We start from the raw sequence: 20,555 nt of genomic DNA on the forward strand, positions 1-20,555 counted from the left end.
TTACCAAAACAAAACTGAGAATTTTCAGCTTAAATGTAATCTCAGTGCCAACATGCAGCTGCGAGAGCTGGTGAGCTATTAAAACTTTAGATAGAACACTTAAGTGCCTACAAAAGATTCTGAGTCATTGTATGGAGAGACTTTAACACCAATGAAAAGATGAGACAAATCACCAACAATCAGTTTATCTCCACAAGAATCAGAAGGTAGTGCTGTACATATTTGGGGCAAATATTCCAGTTGCCAACACCCAGACTCCCACATGGAAACCAACTAGTGTGAGGAAACAAGGATACCTGAGAAAAATCTTAAGAACAGCCACTAACATGGAGAGCAGAACAGTTGATCCCAACAGTATAGAGCAGATTGAAACAGCAGCTAATGACAGAGAGATGGAAGAGTCTAGTTCTTCCCTGTACACAAATGTTGATGTGAGAAGGATGTAATGAGATTTGGCTGATCTTAGATTTTGCAATGACTGCAGCCTTTGTACTAGCATTGATTGTGATTCCCTATCTTAAATTAATCCCACCTGACACTTAAGTGCTCTGTGAAGAGAGAGAGGTGTGTGTGTGTGTGTGTGTGTGTGTGTGTGTGTGTGTGTGTGTGTGAGAGAGAGAGAGAGAGAGAGGACTTTGTTCTATGACTACAGGGGAGTTAATGAGCCACTTCACCTTGAATGGTCCCTTAGAATATGTGTTGACAATTTATGCTAAACAATCTGTTCCACCTTGCATTTAGCTGTGACACTGAAAATACCTTTCCCAGACCTGAAGAAGAGTTGTGTGTAGCTCAAAAGCTTCTCTCTCTCTCACCAACATAGGATGGTCCAATAAAAGATATTACTTTCTCTGTATATAGATGTATATAAATCCCCCATTACATCTTATGTGGTCTTTTTTTTAACTGGACTAACTAAAAATTGGCAAGCTTTTGAGATTCACTCAGTCCATCAAGATACTTTCTTGTTCTGTTTTTTATTCTCCTGCACTTAGAGTACTATCTGTCAAGCTGATTGACTAGTGACTTTAATATTTACTATGCATATATTTGAATTGATAATGTGGAAAAAAAATGTAATGGAAAAAGTGCCTGCAAATGCGTAGAAGACAGTAGCCAAAATTACCTTCAGTTGTCTCAGTGATGCTTTTTCACATTATTATAAAAATACCACTTTAACTTCACTTTGAGCTCCAGGATATTCATCTCAATTGCACTGAGCAGTGATTAACGAGTTAACATTGTGTTTTGAGAGAATGACCTGCCTTTCCTGAATACATGGCTGTCAAAGGCAGGCATAAAGAGATTCAGCTGCAAGTGCTAACCATATCTGAGCTGCAGAAATGAGTCACAATAGTCAGTCTGATTGCTAATAAGCAATATTTCCATTAGCCTGGTTCTGGCATGCAGTAGGGAAAGCTTTTGTTAGTGTGTTACCACTTCATTTTATACAGGTGTGATGCTTAGCAAAGTCAGGGACGCTGTAAAGGCAGGAACCTTTCTTAGGTATGCTCTCTTCCCCTTGGCTCCCATGATAGATTGCTGCAGGTGGGACATTGCAATCTGTCTACAGATACTGATATCATGACAAGCTTCCTTCATGTTACCTATGGTTCTCTAGTAGCTCTTGTAGTTACTAATATATGCACCAAAGGTTGTTTTTTTAATTGTGATGTAGTCTTCCCCCCCTCCCCGCCCCCGCCCAATGTAACAGGATGTCTTTCCATATTCTTGGCTAGAACAATTTCTAGTCGTTTTTGTTAGGGATATTTAACAATGAAAACCCATTAATTCATATGAGCCAGCATATGCTATCAAACCTATGTTGTCATATATATCCAATAACATCTACAATGTGCTTGGTACTATCCAAATACAAAAGAAAGCACAGTCTGTGTTCCAAGGACTTTACACTCTAAAATTTCAAAACAGATTGTGGGTAGGAGAAATTTGTTTGCCTTTGTGCTGTGACATTATCAGCAGGTAGCCAACCACTGCATCACTGTCTGGCCATCTTAATATTTTCCAATAACATCTACAATGTGCTTGGTACTATCCAAATACAAAAGAAAGCACAGTCTGTGTTCCAAGGACTTTACACTCTAAAATTTCAAAACGGATAGTGGGTAGGAGAAATTTGTTTGCCTTTGTGCTGTGACATTATCAGCAGGTAGCCAACCACTGCATCGCTGTCTGGCCACCTTAATATTTTGTTGTTCTCCCTTTTCCTACCTACTGTCTATATTCTGAGAGTAAAAGCTATTTGAAGGAAGGATTCTGCATTCTTTTGGGTCTGTGTTAGTTCCTTGCACAATAATTGGTAATGACATGCTTGATTACAATATTCTTATTTCTGTACATGTTAGATGCCTGTGTGTTTGCCAGCTGCTCTCTGCACCTTCTTCCATGCTGCTCTTTATTCACAGAATGCCTTCCTTGAATTCATCTGTAAGGGTTCTACCATTTTTTCTCCTTCAGCTCCCTCCATTTCAACCACCTGTACCACGACACCTATAAGAAATCAGCCAATTTATGATGGCTTGGCTCAGGGGCAAATAAGTAAATTGGCACTTACTTTGTCTATGGCCTTGTCTATACACAAAAGTTGTATAACCCCTTTAGTGTGGATGCAGTTATATCTGTAGCTGTTTACATATAGGAACTGCAGTTTATACCAGTATAACTGTGTCCAGGCTAAGGTTTGTACCGCTATAGTTATGTCAGATGAGTCACGCTCCTAACTAACAAAGCTGTATTTGTATAAAAACTGTGTGTAGATCAGGCATATTTATAATTTTGCAAAATGGCAAATGTATATATTTGATTGTATTCTTTGCCTCCCCTCACCCTTCCTGCCCCACTTGTCGTCTTAAATTCAAAGCTTAGGTTGTATGCAGGGATTGCATTGTCATTTCCTTTTGTATTATGCCGAGCACAATGGGGCCCCAATGCTGATTAATTATAATACAAATATTTAATAAGTGATCATGTACTTGTAATGTTCTTTTGGGTTATGGAAATTAGACTGTAATGATGACTATAAATAAGCTATTGTATGGCTCTATGCTTATGGAATGTGTATTATTCTTATTCAGCAGGATCCTGGTTTAAAATATGACGCTTCTGTGCCTGCAAGTGAAAGTGTACCTGAAGATTTAGTGAAAAGACACCGTAGGAATGCATCTGAAACACCTTCAATAGCAGTTTCTAGGGCATCTCTAGCATCAGGTAAATATTCATTAGTAGTCCTAATTCTTTCACCCTTTTTTTCGGTTGTTCTAATGCGTAATAGATGGTCAAATATAAGTACAGTTGAGTTTCCTGTTAGTTTTGAAAATATCAGGTTTATAATAAGAAAGGAAAATACCTTTTACTTGTTTCATATGGGAAAAATTGTGATCCTAACCAGTGTACTCTCTAATTTTTCCCACCCGTGTGCGGAATGAATTTTGTTATGTGTGACAAATCACCTCCATATTGGTGCACATAACAAAATTCATGTGGTGGGGGTGGGGCCGAGGAGTTCGGAGTGTGGGAGAGGGCTCAGAGCTGGGGCAGAGGGCTGGGGTGCAGGGGAGTGAGGGTTCTGGGGTGGGCCCGGAGAAGAGGGGCTCAGGGCTGGAGCGAAGGGTTAGGGTGCAGGGCAGTGAGGGCTCTGGAGTAGAACCAGGGATGAGGAACTCAGAGGTAGGACAGAGAGTTGGGGTGCAGGGGGGTAAGGGTTCTAGCTGTGAGGGTGTGGGCTCGGGTGGGACTGGGAATGAGGGGCTCAGGGCTGGAGCAGAGAGTTGGCATGTATGTGGGGGTGAAGTCTCTGTCTGGGGGTGCAGGCTCTGGGGTGGGGCTGGGAATGAGGGATTTGGGGTGTAGTGGGGCTCCCCAGGGCTATGGTGGGGAGAGAGGACTCCTTGCCAGCTCTGTCTCCCTGCAGTAGCCCTTGGGCTGGGGGGGAGGGGCACCTCTTCCTTGGCTGTGGCAGATCTGGGCCGGCTGGGCCCGGGGAAGAGTACCTGTCCCTGGACCGTGGCAGGTCTGGGCCGGGCCTGGACTAGGGGAGGGGCATCTCTCCCTGCCGCAGCCCTGAGCGCCTGCGCAGCACTTAATAGCTGCATGGCCGCGCAGCTTAGAGAGAATTTAGATTCTAACCCCATATAATGTCATCTGTGTTAGTATTGTATACATTACACGTTCTCAGCTAATGGAACATTCTGTGCTCAATGATACTTTCCTGAGAGAGTCTATCAGTTAATAAACTGGACCTTGTGAGGTCATGTGCACCTGTGTATAATTGTGCCATTCTGGTCTGATGGGATTTTACACGCCCTTGGCACAAGTTCAAATGGCCTCAGAACATGCAGGCCAGTGGAGAATCAGGTCTGTGAAGTGTAGCCATTATTTTCATTTTGCCCAGGATGTAATAAACTGTTACCCTGTCATTACCTTTTGCAGAGGGACAGATAAAGTGTTTCTTTCATTGGAGGATGGTACCTAAATGATTATTGACACAATAAGGTGCACCCAGAGCCATTTTACAGGAACTGGTGAAGACTGTTCTCTTTCTCATTTGAAACAGAAGGCAGAAGTTCCTTTATCCTCTCACTCAGCCATCCCCATAATCTTCTCTGTTCAGCCCATCAGATTTATGAGCCAGTCTGTGAATCACAGCAGGGCTCAGCCACTCTGGCTCAGCTGAGGTTGGCCTGTACCAGAGAATGGGTAACATATCCCACAGAGCTAATCAAAGATGCTATGTTCTTCACCTTAGATTTTTCCTGCTTGAAAGCAGCAAAGTACCTTTGAACAGGCACTGCATCTGTAGGAAGAGGCATTTCTGACTGCTGCTTTCTCTGTGCAAGGAGGGATTCTCCCTCTCACATTACCTGATGCAATAAAGTCTCCCTGGAAATTGATAACTGGCTTCATTTCACCAAGGTATATAGGAAGCTGAAAGAAATCACAGCAGCTTCTTCTCCTATTGAAGACTCTTGAAGATGGACTAGAGAAATCCTTCCCCAAACTAGCACCAGCTACATCCCAGGGTGGAGGGATCAAATCAAAAATTCCAAGCCCCCTCAGCCCACAACGTAAGAGGACTTCCTTCTTCCCTTTATATGGGGAACAGCAGCAGCATGGAGTATTCTTTAGGAGAAAACTAAGAGAATCCTTCCACAAAGCAGCCAGTACATTTTACACCATTTGCCATTAGCTGGTAAGTCAGGACCTCCCATGTCGCAGAGGGATTTCCCTTCTCCTCTCCACATGGGAATCAGCAGTACCAAACGTAGGCACCTTCACTGCCTCCTGGTATCTGTGATGTTTTGGAGGCTCACCCAGACCAGTAAGGGGTTCTATCACTACCTGCCCTGTAATCTTGATTCTCTGTGCTGTGCTGTGCAACTTTGGCTCAGAGTCCTGACACCAACTACTTGCACACAACTTGCTTTCCACAAGTCTGCTTACTTTTTGCGAGATAGTGCTAGCAACCTTTCCAGTCCCAAGTCTCCCCCAAAACCATCTCCCCTGTGGTGCCCAGTCTCTCCGATTGGATACTCACAGAGGTAACACCAAGTTTGCTGCCTCCAAAGAGCCAGTACACACAACAGCTTGTTAGCTCAGCTGGGGTTATACAAGCCACCTTAATATGCAGCACTGAGCCTGTTTGTAATCAAACTAAGTTTTATTAACAAAAAACAGAGATTTAAGTGATGTCAAGCAAGAATGAAAGAGGTCTGAAAGGGTTACAAACAAAACAAAAATAACACGCTTTCTAGTGTCTAAAACATAATTGTAGCAGGTTCTAGTGTTGCCTAACATAGTTTCTTACTTGCACCAAGTTGTCAGCAGTCGCCAGCTAGTTCAGCAGGAGGACCCGTCATTCATAGATACAATGCACTGGCTTCTTTGTTCTCAGCAGTGATGGATTACCAAAACGGCTTTTGCTTGTCTTTATATTGACCAACATTCATTGTCTCTGTCTCAAGAGCCAAGAAGACTTCCTGGGGTGCAGCTTCTGTCCCTCATTGTGATGGTTAAGCAGTCTTCTCTCCTGCTTCTTCGCCTAACTGTTTTGCTTACCTTATATGTAAACGTAGTTGCATGGTCCTCTGCCAATGATCAAGCAGGTTAGACAAGTAAATACACATTCCATTCTAAGTTCTCTCTAAGCTGTGCCGCTGTGCAGCAGCCTATTTAGTGCCATGCAGGCACTCAGGGAACTCACCCAGGGACCTGCCGGGGGGAGGGGTGCCCCTCCCCGGCACAAACCCAGCCACAGCATCCCAGACCTGCCGTGGCCAGGGCACCCGTGCCCTGGCCCCAACTCTGCCACGGCCTGGACCTGCTGCGGCTGGGGAACTCCTCCGCTGGCCCAAACCCAGCCCTGGCCCAAACCGCCCAGGGGAGGGGAACCTATCCTGCTGCCACAGCGGGGAGAGGCGACTCTTCCTCCGAGTCCAGGTGCTGCTGCAAGGAGAGAGAGCTTCAGGGAGTCCTCTCTCTCTCTGCCCTAGCCCCAGAGCACCCTCCTGCACCCCAAACCTCTCATCCCTGGCTCCACCCCAGAGCCCACACCCCAACTCTCTGCCCTACCCTTGAGCCTCCTCCAATACTCTAAACCCCTCGGCCCCTCCCCCACCATATAAATTTTGTTATGTGCACCAATTTTAAGGTGATATGTCACACATCACCTCCATATTGGTACGCATAACAAAATTCATTCCACACATGAGAAGGAAAAATTAGAGGAAAGACTGATTCTTTTATCTAGGAAAACACCAATTTTACCTCCTTTTGTCTGTTTACAGACTCTAAAACATAATATCAGAGAGTATCCATAATTTCACATACAGTAGTGTTAACTACATTTCACAGTAACCTTAATGACCAGCATGTTCTTCGTTTTCAAACAATATATTACAAGAAACATCTTAAATGAATATCATGAGAACAGTGTTTTGCGGCAATGAGTGTATCAGGCCTGTTGTGAGTTACTTCAAAAAGTAATGCCAGGGTACCCGTTTATTACATCCTGGGCAAAATTATGATAATGGGTATACTCCATGGGCCTGTTGGTATGAGGAGCTCCCGGGGTCGCAGTATCATTATTCACTCAACATTGAAAGTTGGACTCTAGTTTTTTAATTTCTTCTTTGCTGAGGTGAAGGGTTGCAGGAGTCATTATGAACATCCAGAGCTTCTGCTGCCTATGTTCCTGATATCACAATGACCCAAGCAGGTGGCCCTGCCTGAGAAAGCCAAAGGCTGAATAGTGTGTGACCCATAGGGTTCAGAACTATATAGCACATAATAGTGCGGAAGAAAAGGAGGTATCCAAAAAGCTGAATAGTATGGTAAAAATTATTTTTCCATCGTTCAGCTGAAGGTGCTCAAATACCGCAATTGGGTGACATGGCACAAATTCCTTGATGGAGATTATTTTGATTTGATTAAAAAAAAACATTTTGGTGCTGTAGCAACAACTACTAAAAAGTGACCATCTGAAAAGAATAGTATTTGTTGTATAAATTATATATTAATAAACACCTTCCTTTCCCCTTTGTTTTCCAGATCTCAGCAAATCTGAGATAGATTTGGGTGGGTCTTTCTCAGAAGAAAACAAGGATGCTGTAAGCTTAAGAAGTAAATCAGTACCTGATGCTTTAAACCAGGACCTGGTGAGTTAGAAATGACACTAAAGCTCACAGGGTGGAAAAATTGTTACTCTCGCATCTTTAAACTCCTAGTTCTGCATGAGAATGAACTCAGACTTGTATAAATTCAAGTCTGCATGTAGCTTATGCTGCAATCATTGCAGAATGTAAAGCACCGCACAGTACAGTAATATTAAAAATTGGAGTAGAAGACTGTTGGGCTTATGGAGACAAATGTGTTTGGGAGTCAGTTTGTTAAGAAGGTGCCTCAGTTGTGTGGAATTTTGTGGACAGTTAACAAATGATATCCTTGGGCAACGTTACTTTCCAAGCATGATGTGTATAATTGATTCCAAGTAATAGCTATAGTTACAGCTCTTTGTAGTTATGGTAGATACAGTAGCTGTTCACCTGGGAATTTTTTAGTTTATAAGTGGATGGAGTCTCATCTTAGAATACCATTCATGTAGTACATTGCACACTTCAGATCTTCACTAACTCTTGCTTTATTGGATTTTTTATTTTTATATTGAGTTATACTCGGTATCAAAGCCCTTCAACTTTGTCCCTCTCTCTGTTTCACTATTCCAGTCTTGCAACATGTCACCCTCCCTATCTCTTCTCCCCAGTGATGCCAGTCACCACCTACTATTTTCAGTTTCTCACAAACGTCTGTCTCCGTGCCCACTCCCATGTTTTCCCCTTGCACATAGACTGCCTTCCCTGAACTGATCCTTAAACCATTTCCCTCTCCTCCTTAAAATATATCCAAGTCCCACCTGGGCCTCAGTGCCTATAAGAAATCAACAAGTTAATGATGTGCGAGGGACAGGTGGGGTTATTTAGCTTTTGTTTTATGTATTTATAACTATTTTTTTTATTTTTATACTGTATACAAAATTGTATGTATTTGACTTATATTCCTCTCCCCCACATCCTTCATATGTCGCTTGTTTTCTTGGATTGTAAGCTCTGCAAAGCAGGGATCATGTCTATGGGTGTTTGTACAGCACCTAGTACAATGGGGACCCCATCCTGATTGGGCCTTATGAGCACTACTCTGTTATAAAAAATAATCCAGGCAGTCATGTCCTGTCACCTGTAGCTACACACAGACATCCATGCTGATATCAAGGGGTAAGATAGACAGAAGCACTCATCCCGGGAGCACTTGTTCCAAAGAGACTAAGGATGCAGTAATGCTATGCTTGTGGGGTAACATTGTGGCCTTCACAGTGTTTTAGGTTGTGGTGTGGGAAGTGAGACACATCTCAGGGGTAGTGTGCAAAATGAAGAATCAACTCCTGGCCAGCTGGTGGTGGTAGCTGAGCTTTGAAGTGTGTGTTCCTGGTTAGTGGCAGCTGCTGTTGGTGTGGGGGATGTCCTGCATGGATGCGAGAAGCAGATTGCCTGGATGAATTGTGCTGAAAGAGTGAGGGAGGGCACTTGCCTCCCTTGTTACCAATCAGCTGGTGGTGATTTTGGTAGGGCACTGTCTACTATTTTCAGGGAGGTGGACTGGATAACTGATAGGTCTTTTCTTTCTCTGATTCTATTATGCTTCTTGGCTTCAATTTCCAAATAGATTTTAAAAACTGAATACTGTGAAATACATTTATCAAGGAGCACTGAGGGAAAACGTTAATTGTGGTGTCTGCTTCAAAACTGAGAGAACTCTCTAGTTGTGTGCTTTTGGGTTACTGACAAAAATACTTCTGTCAGAACATGGAAAAGCGGGGAATTAAAAGAAGCAATTTCAAAAGTGTATCAGAGCGAACTGAATTGGTTTTTAAAGGTCTATTAAGAAACACCTATTCAGCCACTTATAGTAATACAAAGCACTGCTCACCACTTCCTCAACTATTTTAGTAGAAAGAATTGGATTAAGTGTATTTTTATAACCCTGACAGAGAGAATGAAGATTGCTTAGTCTCCTACCACTTCTAACTTTAATAAGCAACAGTAACCAATTATGTGGCTGTGCTTCTATAGCACCCTTGAGAAACATTGGGGCTGTTGTGTAAAATGAACTGTGGCTCTGCTGGCAAATGAGAGAGTCTGAGGTGAAATTTTAGCTTTCCTAGCAATCTCTTGGTTTCAAGAATGTGCTCACAGTCTGTATAAGGTGAGTTACAGATTTTAATGGTTAGATTTTCATAGTTCCTTTGGCAAGGAGGACGAGATGGCTAAATGTTTAAGCATGACTGTCTGAAATTAGATACCCGAAGACATATTTAGGCACCCAAGTTTGAAAATGTTCACATTTGTTTGCTGGGCAATCAAAAACTATTTATCATTTTTTTCATTAAACTATAGATGTATTATATATAACTTTGAGGGAGAAAATAGTCCTGGCTGTGTGTCTATATTTGCTCCTTCAATATAACCCCTACACTGACAGGAGATAAGAATACCTCCTTTGGAGTAGTCTGCTTATTTCTGTGCCAGGTTCTCAGCTGGTATAAATCAGTGTAGCTCCATTGAAGTCAGTGGGGAGAGGGAAAGTCAAGGGAGCTACCCTGATTTATACCTGTGAAGGACTTGGCCCTCTGTGGGTATGTCTACACCACCGTTGGCAGTGAGCTTTGTAGACATACTCACACTAGCTTGGCTTGAACTAGCATTCTAAAAATAGCAGTGTGAACTTAACAGCATGGGTGGCAGGCACAGGCTCTCAGGCCCACCCAGTGTCATGAATCTGAGCTTGGGTAGCTAGTTCAAGCCTCTGCCAGTGCTACAACATCTGCATTGCTATTTTTAGCATGCTAGCTTGAGCCAAGCTAGTTTAAACTTGTCTGTCGGGGAGGCTCACTGCTAGCTGCAGTCGGATATATACCCTTTGTCTGAAATTGAGTTGTCCATGCAATAACTGGGAATCCATTGACAAATGTTAACAGTTCTAACCCACGACACTTCCCTACATGCCCAGTTACCACTCTGTTCTCCTGGACTGCATAAAAAGCTGTGAGACTTGAGCTTGGAGGAGATAAGCATCTGCTTGGTTTGGAAGAAAGACAACAGTAGTTTAAATTAGCATGTAGGGTGGGATTCTCAAAGCCCTAAGGGGAATTTGGATGCTGTCTTCCAATTTTCAAAACTTCTGCTTAAGAGATGTGGGTGGTCAATTCCCATTAAAGCTAATGGCAGCAGCTTTGAAAATGTCAGTCATAACCTTTATGTAATCCTTCTGCCAGTTGGAGCCAGCAGCAGCCAGGGCCAGGTTCAATATCTAGGGGTTTAAGTCCTCACCCAGTAACCTGGCAAAATTACATGCCACCGTGGGGTGTCTCTGAGAGGCAATACTTCCCCTCTCGCAAGCACAGAGTGTAGATAAGAAACTTTTAATGAAGGGAAGGAAGTCACCCAATGTTAATTAGGGGAAATGCCACAAGCAGGATTCATAAACCTAAAACTATGAGCAGGATGCCCACCCTGCACAGTCCATGAGGCAGTGCCTTCCACCTCATGTTCTTGAGTTCTGTAACCAAAAGTTCCTTTTCTGTGCCCCTCTCTTCTCCCTCACCATACCCCACTCACAATGGTTGTCCCTATCCCTCTTACTGTCACAGGGTCTGGCATTCAACCCCCTAGTTTAACGAGGTTCTTTCAGCTGATGGTAACCTCCTCATTTGGGACAAGTTAAGCACAGTTTTGCTCCCCTTTAGTCATACAATAAAGACAGCAAAATTGATAACATTTCACTACCTCAGCATTCAGCGCTAAAGTGATTTGTAACCCATCAGCAGCCAAAATTGATCACGTTGAGCAACACCACTCTGTCTGCTGGATATTTAGGCACAGTGGGCGTGTTCATGTAAACACAGTTTGCTCCTGAAGTCTCTCCCCCTCTCAGCTAGCTGTCAGGGGAGAACTCATTCAGACTCTGCTTACATCTATAATTAAAACCCGTGAAGTCTCCACACCACTCATAATAGGATGGTAACTTTCTGTTTGTCTGGGGGTCTTTCAATTTTTTATCAAAAGCTAGCATTCCTGTTAATCATCTGCTTTCAAGTTTCAGTTAATAGTTTTAGTTTATAATTACCAAATTGTATTTTCTACTCATGTGCCTAAGGTATAAGAATTAGGTAATTTACTAAAATGCAATTTATATATATACACACACACACGCACACACACCTGTGAAAATATAATTTCTTTGTTAAAATTCTATAATGCTGAATAAAAGAGAACCATGAATTTGATCTTCTTGAAAATTTCCAAATTGACATTTCTGGAAGCCACAGTTTTCTGTTTATTCAACAGCTGTATTCAGCACAGACAGTGGTAGGACATGTTTCTTTCATTGTCCCCAAACATGACTCGGAATACTCAACGTACCAGTCAAAAAGTAGTTTGTTTTGTTTTTTAATATTTAGTCTGTCTGCTATGACTGCCAACAAGGATGCAAATTAAACAGTACTAGTGGTGCGGATTAGTTATTATGTAAACATGAAACTCAGCTCACTGAATAGCTAGTTAATGGTGGTAATAACTTTTGGTCACTATGGATTTGGGCTGAACTTAGTTGATGACCTAAAGGTTGAAGCCTCCGTAACCCATTACTGTATCCAAAGCCATCCAGTTTTCATATTTATATTCTTAAGATTTGAAAAACACCTACCTTGTCCCTCCCTCGTCTCCCAACCTAAATACGTGTGTGAAGATGCCTAGCAGTAATAGCAGAATAAGGTAATTCAGGTGTACTGCTGAGAACATAGGATGCTTGGAAATTGAATTCATAACACAGTGCCCCACCGCATAAGATAACAATCCATTTCCTACTCTGGAGACATAGAAGCCTGGAGGTTTTACAGTTTTCAAACAGCTGAAAGGTGAGCCAGAAGTGCCCTTTGTTCCTGCTGTACTGATTGTGACTGTGTGAAGTTGTTGAAAGTGTAAATCACAAGTCTTTGAAGACTTGAGCTTGGGAGGTGTGTTGACACAATCTTCCTTAAACCGAAAAATATGGAATAAAACCCAAGGAAGGAGTCAGACTTACAGTAATTAAATGACACTTTCTTTCTTTGCGGTTAGGATTACCTGGATGAGATAGAGGAAGACCCTGATGACATAGCGGCCACTCATTATCTAAAACATCGTGGACATTTGGCAAGTGGATTATCAACAGTAAGGTCTCCATTGGAAAACATCTAGAATTCCTTCATTCTTTGTCACTAAACAAACAGTTTCTTGCTGAAGTAGATGTGGGCTACTGGCATAGCACACACACTGAGCATTCAATTTCATTCACTAGATATTTTTTGTAATGTTTCATATCCAGACCTTCTTTCCTACTGCTGTTTAGTAGCAACTTTGACTTCTTGGTGATTTTTCTGTTTATTGCGTTTTTAGTATCCCTATTCGTAAAGCTAAAAGGCCATTCTCTGCAATCAGTACTGAAGCAGAAATCCATTGTTCTTTATAGTGTAGCTGTCCTCCTTGCACACTAATGACTTGGGACCTGATCTCCAGAAGTTTTGAGCACTTTGCCCAAGGTGCTGAGTGCCCTCACCTTGAAATGAACTCAAAAGAAGGTGTGCAGGGGGCACTCAGTATCAGGCTCTTAACCATAATTAATTGTAACTGTGATCTATTTGGCAGATGCTGTATGTGCACTGTGAGCAATTTCAACATGAAAAAGAATGGGAGGAGGAAGCCTGAAACATCTGGCCGATCTAGATGCTCTGTCAAAATGAGCTAATCTAGACTAGCTGGTATTGATATGAGGAGATAATGTGGCTTCAAAAGAAAATCCTCTGTCACTTGAAATGACAGTCCCACTTTTGGAAGGATGTGTGATTTCCATCCACTTTGCCTGACTTCTGACCAGTGTCAGACAAGCCTATTCAGAAGATAAAACATCTTTCACAAGACACCAAGGATAGCAAATGTCTATATTTATTTAAATTGTGCCAGACAGCGGAAAAGAAAATGCTCACACTTGATTCTTTTTTAATAGTTTTGCTGAAGTGTAGCATTGGAAATTCCCTGAGTTCTGAGGAGTTGGGAAGGGGATAGAGGCACAATTTGTCCTCATGATAGAAAAGATTTTTATTGATAGTTGGGGAATAGGGGTCTTGTCTGGGGGTGACTGGAGAAGAGAGTAAACGATAGCCATAGCTCATGGGCTCTTAACTAGAGTTGCCAACCATACAGGATTGCCCTGGAGTCTCCAGGAATTAAAGATTAATCTTTAATTAAAGAGTATGTCATGTGATAAAACCTCCAGGAATACATCAAACCAAAATTGGCAACCCTAGCTCCTGCTAAGTGATGAAGTGAGATACTACAAGGCCTGTACCTGGAGAGATTAAAAATAGGGATTTATGGTGTGGAATAAGCTCAATTTTTCACAGTTAGACTAGAGAAGTGATTGATTTGAACCCTCTTCATTTCATCAGAAGAGGATCTCACCCTGTTGTCTTTCCTTCTTTCTCATTGCAGCCTTTGGAGGGGTTGTGAATGGTTGGGCTTGGCCTCACTTTGAAAAACCTGAACATCCTTTTAAGCTCCCTGCAACATACAAGTTCTTTCATTTTATGTATTTGCATGATATGTCAGTAGCTTCATAACCCACATGGAGTTGGTACTGATGGTGACCCCGACTCCCCACATATATTCCAATCTCTATGCAGCACAATCCCAGTGTGGCTCATATGTTTAAGTCATTTCAAAGGCATAGAGTAAGATATTTGGGGATCAGGTTTACTGAAAGCATTTCTGCTTTCCATGTAAACTATTGTATATTTCTGCAACAGCTTTTCATTCTGAGGACACTTCCCAAACTATAGACAGTGAACCAGATCCTTAGCCCTAAGAAGGCTGCTTTGTGGTATTCCAGCAGCGTCAAGCAACCTTAAATTTATTTGAAGTGGCTAGCTGTGGATCCACTTAGAGCAGGGGAATCCCAGATGGGATAGAGTTGGTGTAACCAGCACTACATAATCAATTTATACTCCCTGAGATAGGAGGCATGCTGAGGGGAAGGGGCATGAGTGGTGCACACTGCAGGCACCATAAATTAGAGCCACCCTTAGACTGTTTTAACTCACTCCTGAGATTTGACTAGCTGACTCCCCAGCTGTTCCAGGGATAGGGGGATTGCAAAAGGGGCATACAGCCATCCTTGCCCATCCTTAGGTCCTATGCCAGAATAGCTCTGTGGGATCCAAGATTGCAGCAAATATACACAGTGCCAATGGAGTGTAGCAATTTCTCGATTGGAGGGTGTTAGCAAGGTGAACTAGTGATCAGGACATTTGATATAAAGGAAAGGAAAGTTTTTGGGCCATGATACTAGGAAATGAACTATATTTTGTGGAATGTTCTATTGTATTTTTAATGCTTCACACAACGCAGACAGAATTCCAGTAAAGGTCACCTCCAAAAGACGTACATTCAATTGTGAGCGTGGAATTCAGCTTGTTGCTTTGGAAGGAGAAAGAGCTGGGTCAACCCTTTTATTCCAGGGTCTCAAGGAATTCAAGGAATCAAAGTTAAGAGTCTTGGGCATGTCAGGCCAAATCAACCCTAGTAAGCAACTGTAACTCTATCAGAATCAGTTGAATTACACCCACTTAACCAAATCTGAATTTGAATCATTGCCAACACATCTATTAAGTCTATAGCTTGCTAGTCTATAGATTTTATAGATTAATTCCTTTTCTTGGTCTGAACACTGAGACTGGAGTTCTAGGTGCTCAATACTTCCCTTGGTAAGGGCCTTTAGGTGGTAACTGTATTTAATGAGCATTTTCCCTGGTACTTTCAGCAAGAGGTTTTGTCTTTCTATATAGATTCCTTTTGACCTTTCTCCTAATCTAAATGCATCTTTTCTGCTGCAGTAGAACTGAGATAATCTGATGCCTCAGTGCTCCTTTCCTCTTCACATCCACCCCAGCATGCTCATTAAAGTCACTGCATGCTATGTTAATGGAAAAGCTAACATCAGCAAGCAGCTTTTCTCCCTCCCTTCCCCCTCAACCCCACTCCGAGTGGATCAGTTTTACTGGTCTATTTTGACCTACTCTGAGTGTATGTTCTTGCTAATATTCCCCATCTCTAAAACTCACACTTTTCTGATTTTATTTAGTTTATTCTGTGCATCTCATCCTTCAATATTGTACAGATTCTGCAAGTAATTTGCTTGTTGCTGAATTTTAGCTTCTGATAGTGAAACTAATGACTTTGTACAGTGGCACAAAATAATATTATAAATGTCAAATGAGCCTAATTTTATAGAAATCTTAGTAAGGAGATTAGAGTGTAGATACTTAGAGTGCCCTGAAAATTAAAACCACAGTATTTGGGCTAAAAGAAAAGATGCTATTTTTCCTGGGTTCCTCCACTGGACACAACAACTTGTCAGGACCATTTCATCAGTATGATTCCTTTTTCCAGTGTCTTATATTTTACCAGTAAGATATAAAATGTTAAGCTGATAAATACAGGCCTCAGAGGTTTAGTAAAATGAAGCTCAGCCCTCTGATACTCTTAGTGGTATTTGAGACTTACAGTCATTACATGAGTAAGTTTTCTTTAAAGAGCCCATGTATCATATTTAACACAACTCCTAATGTAAATCCCACAAAACAAAAGGCTTTTATTGTAAGAAGTGAAATATTTCAGTTGTTATAAAATGTTTTCTAAATTAGTCTTTGTTATTTTATTAAAGATTTATTAGTAACGTAGGGATTTTCTGACTGATTTCCGGGCTCCACTGTCACTGCTTTAGTTATTTTCATTCCCCTCAACAGAGGAAAAAAATCAAGAATGGGCTTAGATTCATCAAAGAACAATCCTTTTTTTCCTCAACGTGTTGATTTTAACATAAACAAGTTAAGAACAGGTTTTCAAAGGCTGTGTCTTACATTGTTACACTTCTGCTACATGGGTAAATAGACATTTTTGTGCACACAATGGATAATTTCATTCAAATTTGAATAACTGCATTTTATGTGCATAACAGATAGAGGCGTGTAAATATTAGGCGTGCACCTTAGGCAACACCCTTTGAAAATGTAGCCCTAAGTATATTGAGATAAGAGGGAAATCTTATTTGTGCAGTAATTTAGATTGATGCTTGCATGGTGACTTGGACAAGTCCTAGCCTAGAAGTTTGAGCCAATTTGTATCAATTGCTACAAATAGCTTGTTTTGGTTGGAAGGTGGTACCTCCGTACCCCCCTAGTGTTAAAGCTGAACTGCAGTACAGAACACACCAATAGCAATAAGAGCCAAAGCACTTTTATGATGTATAAAATTAACCTCAGACTTTTTCTCTTAAACAAAAAAAAAAAGAGAGAGACAGACATTTTCTGGTGATTTGGCTTTAGATTTAAGATATCAAGAATAACCACACCAGTCCCTGCTTTACTGTCTTTGCTGCAGGACCTTAGCAAGGTGTTTGGAGGGTCCAACCAGTAATGTCAGAAGAGGTTATAGCTTAAGTTGTGGCTCATAGATTCTCCCTTTGTTGGTTAGAAGAGGAGCTGGTGATCAAGTTATAAACTCCTGTGACCTCACTGGTGAGATCCTTCAGACATTTTTCCAAGGTCTTTCAGCAACAAGAGGAAAATGGGCCCCTGATGTTCTTAATACTTCAGTTTGAAAAAAAACCCCAAAATAATTTTTTTCACAAAATTTGGAGGCCAATTTTAAAAGAATAGTAAAGGATAAAACCAGGAAAAAAAAGTTATTTTTATTTTACATATACCCTTAAAAACTCCACAGAATTAACCTCAGCCTACAAGTGTTTAGAGAAGCTTGCTCTAATCACAATTCTAGTTTCTTATGAAGGCCCCAGTGCTGCAAACACTTACTTACATGCTTAAATTTTCACACAAGACCGCTAATTTCAATTGGAATATTCAAATACAGAGTTAACTAGTGTTTGCAGTATTATTGACCAAAATGAAAATCCCAGTCTGCTGTGTCGGTGTTCACTTTTAATTTGTTTGGTGCTACCATAATATAGCAGATTCTGTCTTCATTTGTCACTAATCTGTATTCCTGCAGGCAACCAGGAGACACTTCTTCACTCATTACACAATTATACAATTCGTTATTGGAGGGAGATTTAGGTATGGCTTAGTGCCTCACTGCTATAAGTACTGTATCACTGTGATTTAACAGCACATCACTACTGTACCTACCACCTAGCCTGTAGAACTTGTCATTTCTTATCTGAATTCTTACTGCAGCCATCTAATGCTATTTTCTTTTGACCTTTGCATTGTCTTCCTGAAAGAACTTTCCTGAAGGCTCTGACAGGAAATGCTCCTACTTAAATGTACCTGACGCAGATGGTGATACTGTGAGTTCTCTTGCTTCCTGTGAACTGTTTTTCTGGCATTCTGCTTTTCTGATGTTCCCTCTTATTCCTTCTTTGTACTGAGAACTCTTTAGGTGGTTTACACAGGCTTTTTTTACAGCAATTTAAAGACACCAAAAGTTAGATATGTTTTTGATCAATATTATTTAAAAAACAGCAAAAAAATATGCACCAGAGTTTTAAAATGCCTTGGGTTTCTGTACTGTACAAACTGACTAATTTTTGTCTTACAAAGATTTAATTCTTTTCCAGTAGTTGTATTAGGGACAATTAAAAAATTTGTGACACGTGCTTATGCTTTTAGAAATGCCCATGCTGAGGTGACATATACAGTATCCTAATACAGCAATGTTTTTGTGTCATTTCCATTATGAGGTTTCATATAATTTCCTCTAAAGCACATGGTACTGACCACTGTCTGAGACAGCATACTAACCTAGTGGGACCATTGGTCTGCCCCAGTATGGCAATTCTCTATTCCTGGGACTTGCTATGTGACTGTAGACAATTTACTTAACCTCTGTGTTACTCAGTTGCCCCACTGAAAATGGTGATCGTACTAACTTAGCCACCTTTATAAATCATTTTGAGTGCAACATATGAAGAAACAGTGTAGGCATTTGAGATATTGTGATACCTTTCTGTATCAAGTAAGTGATAATTCTGTTCGTCCTTTGATATCCTAGTTTTCATAGCAGATTCAGCAGAACAGTAATTGCAGGACTTTCATTATTTGAAAAAAGCTGGTTCTGGAAAGAGAATGATTGAGCTTCCAAGTCATCTTATTTTCGTCTTTATTTCAGACTAGCATTAACAGCATAATGAGTGTTTACAGTGAAACTGGGGACTATGGCAACGTGAAGGTCAGTGGGGAAATACTTCTTCACCTCAGCTACAGCTACAAAATGGGTGCCCTCAACATCCTGGTAAAAAACTGCAGAAACCTGGCCATAGCAGATGAAAAGAAGCAAAGAACAGATCCGTAAGCATAGAGAATTTTCTTCTTACCCTTTCCTAGAAGTGTTTTCAGTCTTACTGCACAGTTTGAATCTCTAGACTGCATGTGAGAACTTATTGTAGCCCTATACTATGTGGATTGGTAACGGGATATGAAGCCTTTCACCTCTAGGTCCCAAGTGATCAGAAGCCATAACACTCAGACTGCTTCGAATCCCATGTGAAATGAGTTAGTGTTTTCAGTGTGTTTCATAATGGGCAAGAGTTCATATGATTAACCACCATTATCGTACTTGGAAATAATTGACATGCTTTTATTGGCAATTTGGGCACAAGGGCCAGGGATCTGAATGGACACGGAGACTGAACTAATTTCTTACTGCTAGAGTCAAGGTTGAAGTCTTGTAGAGGGATAATGTTGGGAAGGTTTGCTCTGCCTTTGATAGAAGACTTGATCTGCCAGAGGTGTTAGTATGGCGCTTTTATAGACCTTTACATTCCCTTAATTTAAAATAGCCATTTCCTAGTAATAAAAACACAGCCAGAAAAAGCAACCTATAGAGTAGAAAGAAATTGCATCCTTCATCCCTCACTCCAAATATGCCTCTTTCTAAAATCAAACATACCGGTAAATCCTAAGTTCCACTTTATTCATTGCTCCTTTTTTATAATTAAAAAAAATAGATACTGCACCACTATTGGAAAATAGTGTAATATGAACAATAGTCCATATTCACCACTGTTAGTTCACTTTTACACCAGTGGAACTGCTGTACAACTGGAGTAACACCAAGGTGAATTGGGCCCAGTCTGCATACAGAACCTTACTGCTCTCCAAAGTAGGGGAAAGTTCAGCTCCTATGCGATGACAACAGAAAGTAATCACTCCGAGATTAATTGTAATGTGCCTTTTTGGCCAATAGAATCTTCTTAATGTGACCAGGATTCAAAACACTGAATTTGGTCTGCTGGTTGTAACATTAGCTTCCCTGGCCTAGGGCAGGTACTGGCTAAGAGTGTGACATGAATACTGATCCATGCCCACAGGTTAATAGCATAACACCGTACAAACAAACTAGTGTTAATTGTATGGTCCTGGAAGAAGTCCCTATTAAAGTCAGTCTGACCACAAAATAATGAGCTGTTTCCACAACTATCCTTAAAGAGAACAAGAGCCAAGAGAATAATTGGCTATTATTTTGTTCATTTTAAATAGTTTCTGTGAATATTTTTCATAAATAAACTAGGTAATTTATTTGAATGATTTTGCCTTTTTTTCCCCTGAATATCCATGGACAGATCATGACCTTTCTCAAATCTGCTATTCAAAGTTACTTGACAAAACTTTAACTAATTTTGTTTACTCTGATTTGCTATTTGAGTACACTGTTTAGTTGTGATTTGCTCACATAAACCACGCGGTATTGTTAATTTTAGTTCACTGGAGGACTGCAACTGTAACAAACAGTTTTCAGCTATTAATGCTCTATTAAAATTCAATCTCTGCCACCAATATTTGAGAATGCAAACTTAAAATGTGGGTTTTTCCCCCAAAATATTGATGCTAGTAAAACTCAGTTGCATGAATGTTTGTAGAAAGCGAACACAAAAAG

General features: G+C 41.0%; 1 protein-coding gene across 7 annotated transcripts in view; it reads left to right on the forward strand.

The window, feature by feature from the left end:
* Window positions 1–20,555, forward strand: part of SYTL5 (synaptotagmin like 5) — a 161,240-nt gene that overhangs the window by 119,058 nt on the left and 21,627 nt on the right. For 5 of the 7 annotated variants that reach the window (XM_030575791.1, XM_030575827.1, XM_030575783.1 and 2 more), the window contains 5 exons: window positions 3,096–3,228; window positions 7,567–7,673; window positions 12,687–12,779; window positions 17,902–17,967; window positions 18,789–18,967. In XM_030575791.1, the coding sequence (XP_030431651.1) occupies window positions 3,096–3,228; window positions 7,567–7,673; window positions 12,687–12,779; window positions 17,902–17,967; window positions 18,789–18,967 (578 nt within the window). The remainder of the gene's footprint in view (window positions 1–3,095; window positions 3,229–7,566; window positions 7,674–12,686; window positions 12,780–17,901; window positions 17,968–18,788; window positions 18,968–20,555) is intronic. The other 2 variants (XM_030575798.1, XM_030575819.1) reach the window with 2 other exon arrangements.

The sequence above is a fragment of the Gopherus evgoodei genome, chromosome 1 (genome assembly GCF_007399415.2).
Source record: "Gopherus evgoodei ecotype Sinaloan lineage chromosome 1, rGopEvg1_v1.p, whole genome shotgun sequence".
NCBI classification, from domain to species: domain Eukaryota; kingdom Metazoa; phylum Chordata; order Testudines; family Testudinidae; genus Gopherus; species Gopherus evgoodei.